At 34.4% G+C, this 23,325-nt stretch overlaps 1 protein-coding gene across 3 annotated transcripts in view; it reads left to right on the top strand.

Moving 5' to 3' along the window:
• LOC136832647 (protein O-mannosyl-transferase TMTC1-like) overlaps positions 1-23,325 on the top strand; it is an 88,377-nt gene that overhangs the window by 63,251 nt on the left and 1,801 nt on the right. Inside the window, exons 5-17 of one of the 3 annotated variants that reach the window (XM_067093915.1) lie at positions 2,045-2,479; positions 3,167-3,239; positions 3,700-3,803; positions 4,453-4,639; positions 7,470-7,591; positions 8,660-8,803; positions 12,138-12,251; positions 13,475-13,618; positions 16,673-16,887; positions 17,746-17,881; positions 19,003-19,147; positions 19,903-20,163; positions 22,899-22,976. In XM_067093915.1, the coding sequence (XP_066950016.1) occupies positions 2,045-2,479; positions 3,167-3,239; positions 3,700-3,803; positions 4,453-4,639; positions 7,470-7,591; positions 8,660-8,803; positions 12,138-12,251; positions 13,475-13,618; positions 16,673-16,887; positions 17,746-17,881; positions 19,003-19,147; positions 19,903-20,163; positions 22,899-22,976 (2,158 nt within the window). The remainder of the gene's footprint in view (positions 1-2,044; positions 2,480-3,166; positions 3,240-3,699; positions 3,804-4,452; positions 4,640-7,469; positions 7,592-8,659; positions 8,804-12,137; positions 12,252-13,474; positions 13,619-16,672; positions 16,888-17,745; positions 17,882-19,002; positions 19,148-19,902; positions 20,164-22,898; positions 22,977-23,325) is intronic. The other 2 variants (XM_067093916.1, XM_067093917.1) reach the window with 2 other exon arrangements.

The raw sequence follows: 23,325 nt of genomic DNA on the forward strand, positions 1-23,325 counted from the left end.
GTATCACATTCTTTCAAACTACAGAAATACTCCACATTGCCTCATTATTTTTTCCTATCTTGTTACAGCTATTTTTGTAGATTTAATAGCATCTGCTGCATTTCCAACTCTGTTTCTTTAGCATTGTAACTTTTCCCCTTTGAACTACAGAAAAACATCGTTCTGTCTCATCATTTATTCCTTTTTCTGTAGTAGTATTTTTGTAGATTTAGTTGTTTCTTTACATACTGTTCTTCAGTGGTAGAGTTATCTATTTGTCCATAAGGACTAATTTTTTCCATTTCACTGTATTACTCAGTAAAAGTCTCATCCCCGTATCAAACTTAAATGATCAGTACGGTCTATATTCTTGCATCAACATCTTATCAGTTATCATTAATTTGAGTAATAGCATCTGTCAATTGCATTTTCACAAAATATTTTCTTAGCGAATTCTTTAAATATATTTTTAGAATCTTTTTATACAGGGTGAGTTGGTGAAAATGCCAAATTTCAATGGCTCCAAAAAAGCAACAATGACTTTCTATTATTAGCAGTTAAAAAAAATATTATTTTTAGCCAAAACCATGAACTATATTCTTAGAATCTTTTATTTAGAGCAAGTTGGTGAAAATGCCAAATTCCAATGGCTCTAAATAAAAGTGCCATATTAAGATATTTTTATAATTTAGATAGGGAAAACGAATTTATCAAATCAATTCTCCGTCAAAAACCTCAGCCAAAGAAAGAATCTTGATTCTCTGCATGGAATTACCGCGAACTGATGACAGTTCTTCATTATCTTAAGAGCATTTCAAAAAGGATATTGAGTCACATAAACTACTGATTCACACAAGTCCTTAAACCGAAGTCTATCATGAATCACTAGGGCAGAGGACATTATACAAACACTAATAATTCAGATCCTCGCTTGATTGGTAACAGGACTAATAGACTGATAAATCTATTAATTCACTCACTTCCAGTGGTTCCTAAACGTACACTGATGCAATGCACCGATGCAATGAAGCAATGATGCAATCTCAGCGTACGCGTAGAGGCGCGTCGTAATTCCAATCCCTCCCAAAACAGGAAAGCTAATAATCCGACGAAGGCAGAGTGGAATATAAACAGACTCGATTTCATATGAAGTACGGTAAACTAACGCATTGCAATATGTACGTGTAGAGTGTTCTGGAAGCGGATTCCTGGATCGAGTAGGGCTTCGTATATTGGAGAACACGAGAGGGGAGAACGCAAGTTATTGCCAATAATAAATCAGGTTAACAACTGATGCTTTGCGTAAGGGCTTGTATTCTTTTTTATTGCTCTTGTTTTTAGGCAGCGATTCGCAATCGTAGGATCATTTACGTAAATATGCAAAGACCGACGCTTTTGTTTTCAAAATGCGTGACTGTTCATATGCCTTCTAAGGAAAGATTTTTTCTTTTGCTTTTCAAAGGCGGTTATTCACAATTGTAAGAAATATGTTAAAAATAGAAACAAATCTAGAATTATACTTTAAAACGCGCCGAGAGAACACATTCAAATCTAGAAAAAGAAGCTAGAATTATACTGTACATTATACGTGCCGAGAGAACGCATTCAAAACTAGAAAAAGAAGCTAGAATTATGCATTATACAGTGCATTCAAAACTAGAAAAGAGGAATTATGCATTATTCAAAACTAGAACTAGAAAAAGAAAAAATGACAGAAGTTATAGACAAAACATTATTCAAAATTAGAAAAGAAATACTTGAATTATATATTATACATACTGAGAGAAATGCAAAGAAAACTGGAAACAATAATAAAATTGTGCATCATACGTACTGACTGAGATCCATTCGAAACGAGAAACAATACTAGAATGTTCGAGTCGGGAGAGATGCATTCGAAACTAGAAACAATATCAGAATCTTCGAGTTGGGAGAGATGCATTCGAAACTAGAAACAACACCAGAATTTTCGAGGCAGAAGCAATACAAAATCACAAACACGCAATGAAGTTGAGAGAACGAAACCGAGACCTCAAAAATTGACGGCCTGAATAATCCCCTCCAGGGCAATGGAATGCGACCGGGACGAGATCCGTCGCACTTACTACATCAAGGAGAGAGAGGACGACTCGACCAGCTCCTACTGCGACAGATGGGAAAGCGCGACGGCCGACGAGGAACAAGACAAGGCTGACGAAGAAGAAGAAATGGCAGAAGAAGGAGGAGCAGCAGGAGGAGAGTACACGACCGAGTACTTGATGGCCGACCTCGTCAGCTACGAGCTGGTGAAGAAGGAAGCAGCGGCGTCCCTCTTCAGGAAGGCGGAGGCCTTTGACAGGGAGGAGAGGAATCACAGAGAAGGTTCCAGCGAGGGGATGGTTTGGGTCCGAAGGGCCGGGATCTTGGCGGCTGCTGGGACCTTGTGCAAGGAAAACGCCGTCACTAGCCTGGCAGTTTGTGCAGCCTGGGATCTCATCCTGCACCGGAAGCACGTCAGAAGGTGAGGATCGAGAAGGGGTCCCTTCCAACCCCAACAACCCCCCCAAAAATAAATACACCCCAAACCCCGTCCTGCATTACTCAACCCCATCTTGCTTGGAGATAAACGAAGACTTTTGAAAGTCTTCTCTTGCTATTTCGTATCAAGTAATTCTATCTTTTTCTTTATTTTCTTTCAATACATCAGGGACCAAAATGATCCCATTGCTCTATACATAGTAATCATTTTAGAAATAATAAAGGAAAGTTAACATGAAGACTATATTTCCTATTAAGATTATCTCAGAATGTAAGCCATGGTTAATTTAATGAATTTTTAGAAACAATAAAGAAAAAAAATATGAAAACTATATTTCCTATTATCTCAAAATGTAAGCCCTGGTTAATTCAATCACTTTATTCCTTATTCTTTGCTATCTAGAGTCTTGCAGAGTTTTGCATAACTATCTGAGCTATTATGTGTAATATACTGTATAATATACTTCATATCAAGATCGTATGAGACTATGATAAAGAGATTATATACAATCAAATAAAACAGAACGGTTACATAAGCATGAAATTGTCTCCTGCTGCCCTTAAAATATTATTGTCTAACAAGTGTTTAGCTGAACGTCTACCAATCTCTCTCTCTCTCTCTCTGTTGTTTAAGAAGTCTCTTCTTCACAACCTGTTATTACAATTCCAGGTTATTCCACAAGAAGCCACCAGACAAACCCTTGGAAGGAGTCATAAGGAGGTTGCTCTGTTTAAGTAGCATGGTAAGACTATTATTTGCAAGAATAATTAATTACATAAAACTATTTATGAATCATGAGTGATCAGTTTTATTGTTGGGAGAATTACTGTTGGTGTGGAGGTAATATGTACACACACACACACACACACACACACACACACACACACACACACACACACACACATATATATATATATGTATATATATAAACATACATATCTATCTATCTATCTATATCTATCAATATAGAGATATACATATATATAATCATATACATATTGATTAAAATGAAACAACAACGTGAACATGTTTAAAACACGAATTATCTTCATTCTGGGGCAACAACAATCAAATACGATTATTTATGATCTATGAGTGACCAGTTTTATTTCTGGGAAAATTACAGTTAATATGTAGTTCAAAATATATATATTGTTTAAAATGCAACACTAACATGAACGTATTTAAAATGTGATTTCCAGATATGCGGAATCCTGCTCCTTCGTCTGCTGTTACAGGGGGGCGGTTCCCCCGTGTTCAGTGACCAGGATAACCCAGCTGCCTGTTCATCTTCATTAATAACAAGGTGAGTGAACAACATAACAATGTTCTTCCACTCTGAACTTCGTGAAGTTATGTACTTATACTCTGAACGTCTTAAAAGTTTTGTATTGTTCAAGTGTTATATTTCAGGATGAATGCTGGGTATTTTTAATAGGATTTATTTGTAAAAGATTAATTAAAGTGAATTTAATAGTTGCCTTTGATATTCTAAAGGGGAAACTTTAATTTGCAATATCATCAATTTGACCTATGGTATTGTATTAAAATAGATGAATAATGATTATATTTACGTCTACATACCACAAAAATTGAAAGAAATAAGTTTTATAATATAATTATTTTTGAAGTTACGTCAAAATGAAAAAAATCATAAAATTTAATAAATTTTGCCAATTGAAAAATGACTATATTTATGTCTACATACCACAAAAATTAAAAGAAAGTTTTTTAGAACAATTATTTTTGAAATTACATCAAAATACCTTCCCCCTCCAAAAAAAAAATAATACAAATTTTTTTAATACAATTTTCCTTTACCTTTTCCACCATTCCCCAACAACAACGGATCCTGCTGAAACTGCTGACCTACTACCGCTCCTACTAACTGCTTTCTTCCTGCTACTGCTACTGCTTCTGCTGCTTATTCCGGGGTGGAAAACGCGTGGTGACAGGGCCCTGACCTTTGCATACCTGCCATCCTTCAACGGGTGGCTCCTATTGTGCCCCTGGAAGCTGTCACACGACTGGCAGATGGCCTCCGTTCCTCTCCTGACGTCTGCTTTGGATGCAAGGAATGTCTTCTCTTTTGTGTTTTACGGCGTTATTCTGCTCCTTTTTAAGGCTGGCTGGTCGCTTAAGGTAAGAGAGAGAGAGAGAGAGAGAGAGAGAGAGAGAGAGAGAGAGAGAGAGAGAGAGAGATGGGAGAGCCTAGAAGGCTTTCCTTTGTTTTACTTTTTCGTTTTATTGATTTTAGAGAGAGAGAGAGAGAGAGAGAGAGAGAGAGAGAGAGAGAGAGAGAGAGAGAGAGAGAGAGTGAGTTGTATTGCTTTTGTTTTTATTGTTCTATTGCCGTTTCAATTGTTTATTTAACTCTGTCCAATTATCTAATCTATCTGGATATATTGAGAGAGAGAGAGAGAGAGAGAGAGAGAGAGAGAGAGAGAGAGAGAGAGAGAGAGATTATATACGTGGGTAAATAATTTAATTTTTGTCTTCATAAAGATATATAAACATAATAAATTCTTGTAATCTCTGTCTCTCTGCCTGTCTGTCTGTCTCTCTCACTATTTAAGCAAAAGGAATTATAGTGTTATTAATATAATAGAGTTATTAATGATAACGAGACAATTAATCTTAATAACAGTCACAATAATAATAGGATACCAAAAATATATACCAAAGAAAAAACGACAAATGAAAAAATCAGTAATAATAATAATAATAATAATAATAATAATAATAATAATAATAATAATAATAATAATAATAATAGTAATAATAATAATAATAAAAGACAGCAAACTCCAGTGAGAAAATAAAGCTAAAAACTTTGGGTAAAAGGAGCAAGAAAAATGGAAGCCATTCCTGTAGAGGAGGATTGAAAAATGGCCTGGAAAGTGGGGCGAGGGAAAGAGAGAAAGAGAGAGAGAGAGAGACTTGCGAGGAAGAAGGAAAATAGGAGATGGGGATGGGAGTAGAAGGAAGAAAGGGGAGAAGGAGGAGGGGAAGGAAGGAGGAAGGAAGGAGGGGAGGGAAAGAAGTGAGGAGAGACAAGGAAGAAGGGAAGAGAGAGAAATAGGAAGGGAGTAGGAAGAAGGGAGGAGACAGAAGGAAAGAACTGAGGAGAGAGGCGGAGGAAGGGAAGAGAGAGAAATAGAAAGGAAGAAGAAAAAACAGAGAAAGGAAGAAGGGAGGGGAGAGAAGGAAGAAGGGAGGGGAGAGAAGAAAGAAGGGAGAAGGAAGAAGGGAGGAGCGAGTAGGAGGAAAGGAAGAAGGAAGAGAGGAGGAAGAAGGGAAAAGAAGAAAAAGAGAAAGGAAGAAGAAAAACGAAATAAAAAGGAGAGGGAAGAAGAAGAAATAAAGGAAACAGAAGAGAACGAGAAGCAAGAAGGAAGAAAGCGAGAAAGGAAGAAGGAAGAAGGAGAGAAAGTAAGAAGAAATTCAAGGAAACAGAAGGAGGGGGAAGCAAGAAGGAAGAAGAGAGAAAGGAAGGAGAAGGAGGGAATAAAGAAGACAGAATTAAATGCCAAATTCTTGTTTTTCAGCTCAGAGAAATAATTTTTTTTAAACTTTAAAAAAAAGGAAAGAAAAAAAAAATATATTTTTAAGCTCCAGGAAAACTTTGAAACAGCCATCACGCAATCTCGAGTTATCTCGGGAGACCCGTGAGAGATATTTTGTTTTGCCCTGAAGGAGGATCTCTTGCGAGTTCCTCCACCTCCTGCTATAATGGGTCTTCGAGGTCTTAAAAATCCTTCTTCCTTATTCTCCATTCTCCCAATGTCCTCTTTATTCCCTCTTTCCTCTTCCTTTCTCTCTTTCTTCCTTCTTTCTTCTCCTTCTCTTCCTGTTTCCTTTATTCCTTCTCACTTTCTCTCCTTCTTCGTTCTTCCTTTTTCTCTCTCTATTTTCTCTTTCTTCTTCCTTTCTCTCTTTCTTACTTCTTGCTTCTCCTTCTCCTTTTTTTATTCCTTCTTACTTTCTCTTCTTCTTCCTTCTTCCTTTCTCTCTTTATTTTTCTTCTTTCTTTCTTTCTTTCTTCCTTTCTTCCTTTTGCTTCTCCTTCTGTTTTCTTTATTCCTTCTTACTTTCTCTCCTTCCATCTTCCTTTCTCTTATCTTTTTCTTCCTTCTTCCTTTCTATTTGTCTTCCTTCTTCCTTTCTCTCGATTTGATGTCTTTAATTTTTAATAATATATAATATTTTATTCCCTTTAAAGTGCTGTTAGATTTTTTCTATAAGATATACACTACATTTCCATTGCCAATTTCTCATATCTTCTTTCTCTGAGCTGTTATTAGTTCCTAACTTTTATCTCTATTATTTTTTCCCGTTTTTAATAAGTGTTTATGTAATTTTCTAATTCATAACGATTTTAGTAAATAAATACACTCCTTCATCCGCCTGAACTTTCAGCCGGTTTTCAACGTATGTATCCGCCAAGAATATTATGAAATTAATATTATATTGGTGCAATTTTCGTCTTTTGTACTTATTCAGAATGTACATTATGAATTATTTATCCACGTAATTTTCTTCGCTGCAAGAAGCATTAATTTTATAAATGCACTGCCTTGGTCATACAAGCTTTCAACAGCATTTAACTTCCTTTTAAGAACCATTAATATTATTATTAAGATTAGTAATGTTTATTTCTTCAAGAATATTATGAAAAAAAATTCATTCGCGTAATCATTCATCGCTGCAAGAACCTCTCTGTCAACAATTGCACTTCCTCAGTCATAAATGCTTTCAACAGCACTCAACTTCCTTTTAAGAACCATTAATAATGATAATGATTTCTTGAAGAATATCAAGAAATAGGTAATTTATTCAGGCAATTTAATTTACTGTAAGAAACTGTCACTTAATAAATCCTCTGTCACATAAGCCTTCAACAGCGCTCAGATTTCGTTTAGGTTAAGTACGGAAAATTATTAATAAATTTTCTAAACCGTTTTTTTCACAGGGTTACGAAGGACGGGCTGTCCTTCTAGGCTTGGCTATGCTGGTGCTCCCGTTTCTGCCTGCGACGAATCTCTTCTTCACCGTAGGATTCGTTGTCGCCGAGAGAATCCTGTACATTCCCAGGTAGCGAATATTTTTGGCAATGTTCCTGGTACGGGGTAACATCCAAAGCTTAAAGGAACGATTTTTTTTTAACTTTTTGATAATCTTGTACATTCCCAGGAACTGAATATTTTTGGCGATGTTCCTAATACGGGGTAACATCCTAAGCTTAAAGGAACGATTTTTTAAAATACTTCTTGAGAATCCTAACGATTTTTGGCAATTTAATACGGGTAACAAAAATAAAGGAACGATTTTTCTTGAGAATCCTATTCATTCCTAGGTAGCGAATATTTTTGGCAATGTTCCTGGTACGGGGTAACATCCAAAGCTTAAAGGAACAATTTTTTTTTTTAACTGTTTGATAATCCTGTACATTCCCAGGAAGTGAATATTTTTGGCAATGTTCCTAGTAAGGGGTAACATCCTAAGCTTAAAGGAACGATTTTTGTGTTAACTTTTTGATAGTCCTGTACATTCTCAGGTAGTGAATATTTTTGGCAATGTTCCTAGTACGGGGTAACATCCAAAGCTTAAAGGAACAATTTTTTTAAACTTTTTGAGAATCTTGTACATCACCAGGCAGCGAATATTTTTGGCAATGTTCCTAGTACGGGGTAACATCCAAAGCTTAAAGGAACGATTTTTCAAAAACTGTTTGAGAATCCTGTACATTCCCAAGTAGCGAATATTTTTGGCAATGTTCCTAATACGGGGCAACATCCAAAGCTTAAAGGAACGATTTTTGTTTTAACTTTTTGCCCAGATTTGACGGTTTGATTTAGGGCGATTCATTTCATGATATTTTGGAAATAAATTCTATATAAGGGTTGGTTACTGATGTGTATATCTGTCCTGTAAGGGAATTTTAAGGGGAAAAAAGAGCAGTACAGATTTCTATATAAGTGACATGAATTATCTTCAGATGATTTAATACAAAATGGATTTCAATATCGAATCGCAGTTCGTTCCTGATATTAATATTTGGTTTATATATATATTATATATAAAATGTATATATATTTATGCATATATATATACACACATATATATATATACATATATATATTTTTTCTTTATTATTTTCAGTGTTGGTTGGTCCCTGGTCGTGAGCATTGGCCTCTCGAGAGTAGGTCGCCTGAGGGCAGCCAGTTTGCTTTTGCTAATGATGGCCTTCTCCTGCCGGACGATTCAAAGGAACAGAGACTGGGAATCTAGAGCAACTTTAGCGATGTGAGTGTCTGGTTAACTATAAAAGTCGGTCTTGTCCTAAGTAGTAGAAGTCAAAGTAGTATAAGTTGTAGTAAAACATTATTATTATTATTATTATTATTATTATTATTATTATTATTATTATTATTATTATTATTATTATTATTATTATTAAATGAAAATATTAGTCACCTTAACATATGTGTATTTTTTATCTATTCAAAGCTTAAATGATTTAAATAATGACACAATAATTTTCATTAAGAGTGACAGATGAAATAAAACAATGTGAAACCTGAAAGGTGAAGTTTTAAACAAACAAATAAATAAATTACTTATTATTTATAAATATATAAACAAATAAATAAAATCAAGAGAAATAAATAAAATTTCACATGACCTCATCCGGTACATCAATTAAATGTAACTAGATTAACCCTAACAGAAATTTAATTGTTGAAAGCTCTAAATGTTAACTCAAATTAATAATAATAAAGAAATAAAATTTCTATAAAATAAGGTTTGTCATCTAGTGAATAGACAACTGTTTCCTCAGAGGTAAGGTTAGAGCTTACCTCACCAACGATGCTTTATATATAAAAAGATTGATGCGGATAATTGTTTGTAAGGGTAAATGGAAATTATATAATGATTCTAGGATCTCCATCTAGAAAAGAATTAAAGCTCTTAAAGGAAAACCTAAAATTATCTTAGATGTATACGAATTAATTATTACTTTTAATGAAGCAAAAAACATCAGTTGATTTCACACTTTGTCCAGGAAAAAAAAAAAAACAATAATTAGCGTCGGTAGCAAAAGAAATATTACAACTATAATTATACGACATTAATTATAATCCTCAATAAACTGGACTTTCATCTCTGCATCAGGCACCTGGTATAATCTCAGCTTGAAATATCTTTAATCTCTAAATAAGTATTTATCACATTTATGTAGAATTGTACCGTCTTTATTCCGATTTTCAAACGACGACAATCACCAAAAAATGGCGCAGCCCGGATGGAAGTATTAAGCTTTGTACATGCAAAGGTTGACAGATATATAACGCTCGTTTCGCAATTTCAAACGCAAGAACGATTTTGGTCCTTTGTTGCGCGTGAATAGGCTTTAATGCTTAAATAGATTGCATTTTGAGAATGGTTGAACGATAGCATACAATAGGCTTTCATATATTTCCGGTGACTGGTATTAATGAGGTTCTACTATTAGGGGAATTCACTTGAATATAGCTTGGGTGATATGCTACTTTCCATTATGTAAGAGATTATATGCTACCTTTATTGTTGAGTATTGGCATAATTACTCATAAAGGCACACACACACACACACACACACGCCCACATATCCTGCCTGGATATAGGTTTGTAATGGTAAGTGTATCCAAAAAATTATGCAGAAGTGAACAGTAATATACAGTTTGTAATTAATTAACAGAAATTACTGTTTTTAATCAGTTAACTAAAATTATGAAGGGTAAAACATAAAAACAGAAAAATGACTTTAGATCCTCTAGATAAACAATTCTAAATGGCAACTGAAAAGAGGTATGAAAAATTCAAAACCGGCTCCAAGGTAAATTCATTAAAATTTTAGCTTGTGAATCATTTTAGTTTGCTAAATCAAATTATGTTTTTTTGTTTCATATAAGCAATGTCTGACCTACCAATTAGCTGTAATAAGAGAGCTTCGGAGAGACTATCTAGCAAAATAGAAATGAAATTGACGTAGATTTTTTCTAACAAACACGTCATGTGAACTCCAAATGTTTATTGGCATCCTATACTGACTGATAGAATTTTAAATAAATTGTCATTCAGGCAATCCATCGCAAAAGACTCACTTTTTCCTTATCTCATTCCTGATCTTTATCCTCGTTTTCTTTCTCCTTCTCCTTTTCCTTTCACAGATTCCGATTATGTTGACATCCTATATTGACTGATAGACATTTTAGTAAATCATCCTTCAGGGGTTCTCCACTAAATCATCCTTCAGGCATTCTCCACTTTTCTATCTTCCTCTTGATCTTTATCATCGTTCTTTCTCCTCCTCCTCCTTCTCCTTTCACGGACTTTCTCACTTGCTTTGTCTATACTGACATCCTTTATTGACTGACAGACATTTTGTTAAATCATCATTCAGGTAATCCTTCGTGAAAGACATTCTCCTATTTTCTATCTTTCTCTTCATCTTTATCATCGTTCTCTCTCCTTCCCCTTCCCCTTTCACAGACTTTCCTACTTACTTTTTCTGTACTGACATCCTGTACTGACTGATAGACATTTTAATAAATCATCATTCAGACAATCCTTCGTAAAAGAGAGTCTCCTCTTGTCCGTCTCACTCCCGATCTTTATCATCGTTCTTCCTCCTTCTCCTTCTCCTTTCACAGACTTTCCCTTTTGCTTTTTCATATATTGACATCCTATATTGACTGATAGACATTTTAGTAAATCACCATTCAGATAATCCTTCGCAAAAGGCATTCTCCATTTTTCTATCTTTCTCTTCATCTTCTCCTTCCCCTTTCGCAGACTTTCCTACTTTCTTTTTCTTTCCTCCATTCCCTTCCCTTTCCAGTCTTCCCCACTTTCTTTTCTTTCCCCTCACTCGTGGACCCTCAGGACGCCTGGAAACCCAAGACATTCGTCTGGGAATTTTATACGTCGTCCTTTGAATTAATAATGAGCTTTTAAAAGGAGCCGGCAGAGGCCGGGCTTAAAACATCAGCACCAACAAAAAATAAAATAGAATAAGATTAAATAAAAGGACTTTTGTTTGAGGATGAAAGAAGGATGAAATAATCTCCAAAAAATAAGAAAGACGAATTTGGTAAATGAGTGTAAAGGAGAGGCTGGAAATACGATAGTGGACATAGCATATGCATATATATATATATATATATATATATATATATATATATATATATATATATATATATATATATATATATATATATATATATATATATATATATATATATATATATGTATGTATATATGTCTGTATATATATTAAAATGCAAAGATTAATGTACTGTTTGCTGATTTTCCATTTAGATTTACCATTGTTTAGTCTCAGGAAATTTTAGGAGTCTATATAAAGTTCCCTGATGCAATACAACGTCTTTACTTAAACCATGTTTAGAGAAAACGTAATTTTCAAATTATCTATTTGAGACAAGTTTAAATAATTCGAAATCTGAAAGATTTTATAGCAGGCCACTTCAAAATCAGAAAAGTTTCATGGCAAGGTAATATGTTAAATAAAGAAGTCTGTCAATGCAATATCAGAAAAATTCTTTGGTAAGTCACAAAAGAATCTCTCATTCTTCAGAGCTGGCCTGAAGACCCTCCCTCACAATGCCAAAATGCACTACAATTACGCCAACCTCCAGAAAGACCTGGGCCACATGGACCTGGCTGAATACCATTACAGGGAAGCAATCAGGTGAGGAACCTCTGCCGTTTTTCGACATAAAATCATTTTGTTATGGCCTAATCTCCTTAAGGGCTCCCTCCAAGGATTTTGGAATTTTTATTTCTATTTTTTTCTGAACGATATTCTCTTTGAATTTCAATATGGATTAGGGCTTAAATCTCATTTGACTTTATTCATTTTTGTTTTTAGTTATCAGAAGCTGCAGGGTAATAATTTTCCTTTGTTATTGTCAAAGTAAGATGAATAAAACTGAATGAATGGGTGATATTAAAGTTTTGCACCTTATAAAAACTATATAGAAAATGACTGCGGCAAAATTATACATATATATATGTATATATATACATGTATATATATATATATATATATATATATATATATATATATATATATATATATACATACTGTATTTATATATATACTCATGTATATATATACCTATATATATATATATATATATATATATATATATATATATATATATATATATATATATATATATATATATATATATATATATATATATATATATATATATATATATATATATATATATATATATATATATAGAGAGAGAGAGAGAGAGAGAGAGAGAGAGAGAGAGAGAGAGAGAGATTGCATCACAAGCAAAGCAAATCCATCCAGAACTGCAGAAATTTCAGAATCAGTAATATGGACTACAAACCATCAATAAAATCCCTCATTGCATTTTGCACAACTTTTGCAAAATGAGAAACGTAGTAACTTCGTCGTCCAGATAATGTCAAATAAACAGGTTAGCTCGCAATATCAGACATACTTCAAAACACTAATGAAGCATTTTGCAAAATTACAGATACTTTAACTTTCTCGTCCGGATAATGTCGAGTTAACTGGTTAGCTCTTGCAATATGAGACAACATTCAAAAGACTAATGCGGCATTTTGCAAAATTACAAATACATCAACTTTCTCGTCTGGATAATGTCGAGTAAACCTTAGCAATATCAGACATGATTCGAAACACTAATGAAGCATTTTTGAAAAAGTACAAATACCTCAACTTTCTCGTCTGGATAATGTCGAGTAAACCTTAGCAATATCAGACATAATTCGAAACACTAATGAAGAATTTCACAAAATTACAAATATATCAACGTTCTCGTCCGGATGATGTCGAGTAAACTGGTTAGCTCTCAAAGTCAGACAACATTCAAAACATTAATGCAGCATCTTTCCTTTAATCACCAACAGGTTATGGCCAGAGCACTCGAGCGCTCACAATAATCTGGCCACACTCCTGAACGACACTTCGGAGGCTGAAACCCATTTCCGCCTGGCCCTGAAGGCACACCCGCAGCACGCCCGGGCCTACTACAATCTCGCCAGCCTGAAAAAGTGAGTAGGCCCTCCAGGCCGTTATGGCTACGTTCTGTCAGCAGTCAGAGAGCCGAGCGAAATCGACTTTCAAGAAGCTAAAAAAAAAAAAATGAGTGTTTTTCTTTTCTTTGAATACAGTGATGTTCTTGGTTCTGATTCTGAAGGGCATTTTCGTAATGATGACCTTTTTTGTTTAATCGTTCCATTTTCGTATAGGTATTTCCATACACACACACATATATATACATATATATGCATATATATATATATATATATATATATATATATATATATATATATATATATATATATATATATATATATATATATATATATATATATATATATATATATATATATATATATATATATATATATATATATATATATATATATATATATATATATATATATATATATATATATATATATATATATATATATATATATATATATATATATATATATATATATATATATATATATATATATATATATATATATATATATATATATATATATATATATATATATATATATATATATATACACATATATATATATATATATATATATATATATATATATATATATATATATATATATATATATATATATAGAAGTATATAAATAAACTCATCATCACTCATCATCATCCATATTCCAGACATTAAATCGTTGCCCAATCATTGACGACCTCTGTCCTTTCGTAGATGTGAAGAGCGCAATTAAAGGGAATCGGATTACCTCGAAAGAAGAATCAGCCTGGCAACGAACGTTAATGGATAATAAACGATATTTTCTTAGCATTGTATTATCGTGAACGACTATTATTCAATCAGCTAAAGGTTTCAGTAAACAGCCACTCATAATGTATCATCATACTCCGTCTTTCAGAAGTGATAAAAGTAATTTGTTGAAGCAGATGGACTCGCCAACTCAGAAGCTCTCAAAGTGAATAATTAACAATAAAGCATTTCGTTATGAGGACCAATCATCCTTACGTACGATCCTGCACTAGACTCAGCTCCCTGAAGTCATCAGGATATTGTGAAGTGCCGTTCTAATTCCCAGGCCACAGATATAACAGGCAGCGAGGCTCTTAACTTCATACAGGTTTCACAGTGATAAATATATCCTAACGAAGAAGGGACCATACGGTTTCTTAATCTCTCCTTTGATTGTTCGTTCACATCCTCACCCTGTGGGAACCCAGTCTAGTTTTCTTCCCCCAGGGAGAGAGTTTAGTCAAAATACCTGTTTTTTTTTTAGATGGCTTTGTACGATAATGCTAATTCAGCCGGATTGCCTTCTTTGTTACGTTCGATTCGTCAGTGTCTGAAGTTTAGGAGAGTCCAATTCTTTAGCGGAACGGAAGGTCGTTTAGTGTACGTTCAGAGATAACTGAACGTATGTGCGTCTTCGGGAGAACGTCTGTCTACGTGGACGGACGACTGTAGACGTAGAATTGTCTTGCCTCTGCTTGTGTGTACGTATGTATATTTATGGGGTCTGTTGACGTAAATATAATAATTCTAACGCACCGTTTAGTGAGTCTTGAAATCGGGTTGACTGTTACCTTATTTTTGTCAAATAATGCATAAATATAGTTTGAAATTGAGTACCTTTCTATATATATGTATATATATACATATATATATATATATACAATATATATATATGCATGTATGTATGTATTTATGTTTGTATATATGCATATATATATATACACAGAAACACAGACAGACACATATATACATATGTGTGTGTGTGTGTGTGTGTATATATGTTTTGTGTACATACATGCATACATACATACATACATATATATATATATATATATATATATATATATACATATATATATATATATAAATGTATATATATATATATATATATATATATATATATATAAATGTATATAATATATATAAATAATATATATACACAATTTAAAACTATATTTATGCATTATTTAACATTATTTAACAAAAATAAGATAAACAGTCAACCCGATTTCAAAGAGCACTGAACAGTGCATTAAAATAATTATAGTTTCTTCAACTGACCCCATAAATATACTTACGTACAAACAAGCAGAAACAAGACAGTTCTGCGTCTACAGTCGTCCGTGCACATAAACAGACGTTCTCCCGAAGACGCTCATACACGTTCAGTTATCTCTGAACGTAGATTAAAAGACCTTCCGTTCCGCTAACGAATCGGACCCTCCTAAACTTCAGGCCACTAACGAATCGAACGTAACAAAGAAGATAATCCGGCTGAATTGGCCTTATCGCGCAAAGCCATCTAAAAACACCAAGGTATTTTTACCAAACTCTCCCCCTAGGGGAAGAAAACCTTACTGGGTTCCCACAGGGTGTAGATGTGAACGAATATCAAAGGAGAGATTGAGGAATCGTATGGTTCCCTCGCCTTTAGGATATATTCATCACTGCGAAACCTGTATGAAGTTAAGAGCCTCGCTGCCTGTTATATCTGTATCCTGGGAATTAGAACGGCACTTCACAATATCCTGATGACTTGAGGGAGCTGAGTCTAGTGCAGGTTCATACTGAGCGAGAATTCGTCGTCATACTGAAAAAAAAAAGAATGCTTTCTTTTTAATTATTCACTTTAAGGACTTCTGAGTTGCCTTTATTTCTGCTGATGGATAGATTATGATAATACATATGAGCGTATTGAATACTAGTTACTCTTAATATAACACAAGGAAAATATCGCTAATTGTCTATTAACTTTACCTGTTAGGGTGATTCTTCTTGCAATGTAATCCGATTCCCGTCGGTTGCTCTTCATATCTACGAAAGGACAGAGGTCACTAATGCCTGGAAAACGATTTCAAGACTAATTGATGATGGAAGTTAGTTCGTATTTCCTTTCACTTGTCTTGTCTTTCTGATTTTAATTTCGATTTCATAATTTTTTCCTATTTTGAGGAATATTTTAAAAATCCTTTACAGCATAGGATTCTGTCCGTTTGTCTATTTATTTGTATTTCTGTGTCAAAGGATGGAACTCACAGCCATCATCCCTTGTCTATTCTGAAAGCAGGAGACAAGGAGGTCTGGCAGAAGCTATGCACCTGCTCGAGAAATCCCTCACCCACGACGCAACCAACAAGGACGCCGTTTCCGCCCTGGCGGGGATGTACGTGGACGCAGGGCGTCCCGCGGATGCCGAGAGACTCCACCTCACCCTCCTGAGGGCGAGGCCCTTCGATCCAGTGGTCCACAACAATTACGCAGCCTTCCTTCACACAGTAGGTGAGTGATCTGTGAGTCTAGGCTTTTGGTAAATGGAAGATGAATCCAGCGGTGGATTACTGGAATAAATTCTGCTGTTTTTAGCAATATGAAGAGCAAAATACCTTTAGATAACTTATCACCGCCAAGTGATTTTACAGAATAAACGTAAAACACAGAAATTTTGGGTAAATGGAAGATTAGGCCTATGAGGGGTTACTGGAATAAATTCTGCTGTTTTTAGGAACATAGAGAGCCAAATGTCTTCAGATAACTCATCACCACCACCAAATGATTGTACAGACTAAGCATAAAACACAGAAAACTTATGTTAAATGGGAAATTAAGTCAACGACGGGTTAAGGCTGATTCACATTATAACATCACGTCACCGACACATCACGTCCTTGCATGTAATCGAATGGACTTGTTCACACCATCACGTCACGTCCCATCAAGCACACGGCATCCACCGTCACATCACGACACGTTTTCTTGGAGAGAATATTTTGACGCGACGTGACGGTGCTTATGCAAGTTTCTTACCCCCAAATCTGTGAGTCGCCGAGGCTGGGCACGAACTGACCGGGACTGTGACGGATAGTGTGAATACAAGGCACGGCTGATGAGACGGTGACGTGACGAGACGTGTCGGTGACGATGGTACAATGTGAATCAGCTTTACTGGAATAGAACTTGCTGTTTATAGGAACAGAAAGTGTAAAATGCCCTTGAAAAACTGATCACCACCAAACGATTATGCAGAACAAACGCAAAAACACAGAAACACGAAAGTCCTCTCAGGTAACAGTCTGAATCCCGAACCTCTTCGCAGAGCACAGGCTTCTCATAGATCCCTCTTCCTATTTCCTGCCCCAGGTCGTAAACACGCGGCTTTGCACCATTACCAGACGGCACTCGACCTGGATCCGGAGCACACCGTGGCACTGGTCAACACAGCCATGCTAATGAGGAGTTTACGTCACAACAAACAAGCGGAAATTCTCTATAAAAGGTGGGTGGAGGAGAGAGAGAGAGAGAGCTGGAGATAGAATCACAGATTCTCTTTGATTCTCTTCTGCTGTTTCTGGTTCGCTCTGTGTCTAGTTTTAAGTATATTCTCACTGAATGTGGGTTAGAATCGTGCATTTATTTTTTAATAACTGAGGATAATAAAAGTGAATTGTTATTGATACTTAATTTACGTGTATGCATTAAATACAGATTTCGATACTTTTCTTTAATATCAAATAACAACATCAGCACAATACTCAGAAATAATAAACTAAGCATCCACACTCTCGTTTTTAAAAATATCAGAATTTTTTTTATCAGATACAGAAGATAAAAGTTTATCCTAACTTTACAGGGATTTTTTCCTGACACGAAATTCCACGTGAAGTTAGAATTAATTCTTCGTAGATTTAATTTTCTCTAAATCGAACACGAATTCACGAAAGTCTAACGAATTATTGAACTGAATTAAATATGGAATTTAGGTCAAAGACCAAGCACTGGGACCTACGAGGTCATTCAGCGCTGAGATGGAAATTGACAGTAAAAGGTTTGAAAGGTGTGACAGGAGGAAAACCTCGCAGTTGCACTATGAATCAATTGTTAGGAGAGGGTGAAGAGTAAGATGGAAGAAAGAGAATATGAAAGGAGGTACAGTAAAAGGAACGAGGGGGGTTGCAGCTAGGGGCAGAAGGGATGCTGCAAAGAACCTCAAATAATGCCTACAGTGCACCACGTGAGGTGCACTGACGGCAATACTCCCCTTCGGGGCTAACGAATTATTAAATCATATCAAACGCTTCGCATGTCCCCAAGTTCGTAGATCCAGGACAACATAAACAATCATTTGTTTACTGACAATCTTTCTTCTTTCCTCTAACTATAGAACGGCAGTTCTTTCCCCCCTCCATTACACCAATCTGTGTTTACATTCAGACCCCAAAAAAACCTTTCTTTTTATTTTTTTTGAAGAGCCCTGGAGCTGACGTGGGACCCCGAGGTTGGGGAGAGCTTAGGAAAGCTTTACCTAAACACAGGGCGACTTTCTTCCCCCCTCCATTACACCAATCTGTGTTTACATTCAGACCCCCAAAAACCCTTTCTTCTTTTTATTTTTTGAAGAGCTCTGGAGCTGACGTGGGACCCCGAGATTGGGGAGAGCTTAGGAAAGCTTTACCTAAACACAGGGCGACTTGAGGAAGCTTCCCTTACCTTCTCGACTGTGTTAAGACTGTACCCTCATGTGGTGTCTTCTCGCGTGTACTTGGTAAGTTCGCGTGGGATGAAAATGGGTTGCTGTATTAGTTTATTTATGAAATTAATCTATTTAATTTATGAAATTTAATTAGGCATTTAATGTCTGAGAAAGATGATCTGTCGATTGATTCCTATATATTACTATTATCATTATTTTTAATGTATTTATCAATATTACCAGCAATGAATGAACTTTATATCATTATAAAAGAATTATTAATGTATTTATCGTGGTTTTTAACTCTCTCTCTCTCTCTCTCTCTCTCTCTCTCTCTCTCTCTCTCTCTCTCTCTCTCCCTCCCTTTCCCTCTCTCTCATTTTTCCCTTTTTTTACTTTTTCTCTCTCTTTCCACCATCCCTTCTCTCTTTCTGTCTCTTCTCATCATCCTCCCCTCTCTCTCTCTCCCCCATCCCACATGTCTCTCTCTCTCTCTCTCTCTCTCTCTCCCATATATCTTTTCTCTCTTCCCTTCTCTCTCTCTCTTTTCCCCCTGCCCCCCCTCTCTCTCTCTCTCCCCATCCCACATGTCTCTCTCTCTCTCCCATATATCTTTTCTCTCTCTTCCCCCTTCTCTCTCTCTTTTCCCCTGCCCCCCTCTCTCTCTCCCCATCCCACATGTCTCTCTCTCTCTCTCTCTCTCCCCAACCCCCATGTCTCTTTTTCTCTCTCTTCCCCCTTCTCTCTCTCTTTCCCCCTCCCCCCCTCTCTCTCTCTCTCTAAAACCCCACCTCTATCTCCCTCCCTCCCAATCTCTAAAAACCCAGGCCCGCGTCAAACTGCAGCAGAAGTGCTACACAGACAGCCAGGAACTCCTTCTTCAGGTGTTGTCTGAGGAGCCACACCACCAAGACGCCCTTTTCCAGCTCTCCCTCCTCTACACCTACACCAACCGCACCCAGGAGGCTCTCGCCCTCGCCCACAGGGCTGCTCACAACTGCTCAACCCCGCCCGCGTTTTGCGCTCACATCCACGCCCACTACGCGGACCTGCTCAAGGATAGGAACCACGACGAAGAAGCTGCTCAAGTCAGTATTGTTTTGTCTGTTTAGTTATTATTATTATTATTATTATTATTATTATTATTATTAAATACTCATAGTAGCATAAGTCTTACGAGGAAGCTGCTCAAGTCAGTATTGTTTTGTATGTTTAGTTATTATTATTATTATTATTATTATTATTATTATTATTATTATTATTATTATTATTATTATTATTATTATTGTTATTATTATTATTATATACTCAGAGTAGCATGGTCTTAAGAGTAAGCTGCTCAAGTCAGTATTGTTTTGTCTGTTTAGTTATTATTGTTATTATTATTATTATTATTATTATTATTATTATTATTATTATTATTAAATACTCATAGTAGCATGAGTCTTACGAGGAAGCTGCTCAAGTATTGTTTTGTCAGTTTAGTTATTATTATTATTATTATTATTATTATTATTATTATTATTATTATTATTATTATTATTATTATTAAATACTCATAGTAGCATGAGTCTTACGAGGAAGCAGCTCAAGTTAGTATTGTTTGGTCTGTTTAGTTATTATTATTATTATTATTATTATTATTATTATTATTATTATTATTATTATTATTATTAAAGACTCATAGTTGTATGAGTCTTACGAGGAAGCTGCTCAAGTCAGTATTGTTTTGTCCGCTCAGTTATTAATTCATTTAATTTTATTATTATTATTATTATTATTATTATTATTATTATTATTATTATTATTATTATTATTATTAAATACTCATAGTAGCATGAGTCTTACGAGGAAGCTGCTCAAGTCAGTATTGTTTGGTCTGTTTAGTTATTATTATTATTATTATTATTATTATTATTATTATTATTATTATTATTATTATTATTATTATTATTATCATTAAATACTCATAGTAGCATGAGTCTTACGAGGAAGCTGCTCAAGTCAGTATTGGTTTGTCTGTTTAGTTATTATTATTATTATTATTATTATTATTATTATTATTATTATTATTATTATTATTATTATCATTATTATTAAATACTCATAGTAGCATGAGTCTTCAAAGGGAGAAACAAATCCATAATTATGTATATGTACATATATTTAAAGATAGATATGTACAGATAGCTTTCGGAATCTGTTCGATTCCCCTTTTTTATCTCTGAAAAGGGGGATCGACCAGATTCCCGAAAGCTAGCTGTACAGATCTATCATTAAATATATAAACATTTACATAACTGTGGATTTGTTTCTCTATTACTATTATTATTATTATTATTATTATTATTATTATTATTATTATTATTATTATTATTATTATTATTATTATTATTATTATTATTATTATTATTATTATTATTATTATTATTATTATTATTATTATTATTATTATTATCTTACTCAACTTTCGCAGGGGATAATTGGAATAATCAAATAACCTCATTTTAATTGTATGTATCTATTTATTCACAATTGTTATTCATCCTAAGTACTATTTATGAGTTATTATTATTATTATTATTATTATTATTATTATTATTATTATTATTATTATTATTGGTGAAAATATCCATAATGGTGGTAGTGTAAATTTATATTTTGTATGTATTTTATATTTACACTGACATCATTATGAATTTCTTCACTATTTTAGTGACTCATGCGACTATATTATTATTATTATTATTATTATTATTATTATTATTATTATTATTATTATTATTATTATTATTATCATCGATTTTCATTGATTACGTAATTATTATAACATATTCACCTTAACGTAAAAAAAATATTTTAACACCTCCAAGTATCATGGTAAATCTTATGCACTATATGTTAATCTAAGGTGACAGATATAGAATTAGTTCACAAGTCCAGACACTGATACAAAACACAACTATATCCTTACTCTGAAATCCTGAGTTACAGAAAAGAAACAGTTATTCTTCAAACGAACGTCAACAAAATCTCAGATTTCCCTTTTTGGACTGAATGCTTTGTGTCGAAAGTATCCAAAAAATTGTGAGGAAATCGATTAGTTAGGACAAACATAAAAAAATCTCAAATTTCCCTTGTTGTAGTGAAGCCTTTGTGTAGAAAACTTGTTTAGAAGGCTTTGTGTAGAAAACGTATCCAAAAAAGTATGAGGAAATCTAGAAGTTAAGACAAAGTCTCTGTTTCTTCTTAAAACTAAGTCACAGTCAAACTGAATTTCGCAGACAAACATAAACAAAATCTCAAATTTCCATTTTTAGATTGAAGGCTTTGTGTAGAAAACTTATCTTGAAGGCTTTGTGTAGAAAACGTATCCAAAATAAGTATGAGGAACTCAGAAGTTAACACGAAGTTAAGTTAAAACTAAGTCACAGCTGAATTTATTTATATTTTGCCAGTTTAACACTTGTAAAATTCTCCATTTTTAGATTGAAGCCTTTATGTAGAAAACTTGTCTTAAAGGCTTTGTATAGAAAACGTATCCAAAAAAGTATGAGGAAATCGAGAAGCTAACACAAAGTTAAGATAAAACTAATTAACAGTTCAATTTATTTATATTTTGCCAATTTAACACTTGTAAAATTCTCCACTTTTAGATTGAAGCCTTTGTGTAGAAAACTTGTCTTGAAAGCTTTGTGTAGAAAACGTACCCAAAAAAAGTATGAGGAACTCGAGAAGTTAACACAAAGTTAAGTTAAAACTAAGTCACAGCTGAATTTATTTATATTTTGCCAATTTAACACTTGTAAAATTCTCATCCCAGAACTATCGTGTTGCAGTGGCACTGGAACCCAGCCTGACTCATGCTCACGTCAACTTGGGAGCTCTTTACCACACGAAGGTAAGAGAGAGAGAGAGAGAGAGAGAGAGAGAGAGAGAGAGAGAGAGAGAGAGAGAGAGAGAGAGAGAGAGAGGTGCTTTATTGCTAGAGTATAATTTGTGACAGATCATAAACAAGAGTCATATTTCTCTCTCTCTCTGAGGTTGCCACAGAGAGAGAGAGAGAGAGAGAGAGAGAGAGAGAGAGAGAGAGAGAGAGAGAGAGAGAGGCTATTTATACTTTAACATTTGCAGTCCTACTGTATGTAATGATAATAGTAATTTACAAAATCAAAATGAAACTTAAAAGAAAAGAGAGAGAGAGAGAGAGAGAGAGAGAGAGAGAGAGAGAGAGAGAGAGAGAGAGAGAG

This window comes from Macrobrachium rosenbergii, chromosome 50 (assembly GCF_040412425.1).
Source record: "Macrobrachium rosenbergii isolate ZJJX-2024 chromosome 50, ASM4041242v1, whole genome shotgun sequence".
Lineage (NCBI taxonomy): Eukaryota > Metazoa > Arthropoda > Malacostraca > Decapoda > Palaemonidae > Macrobrachium > Macrobrachium rosenbergii.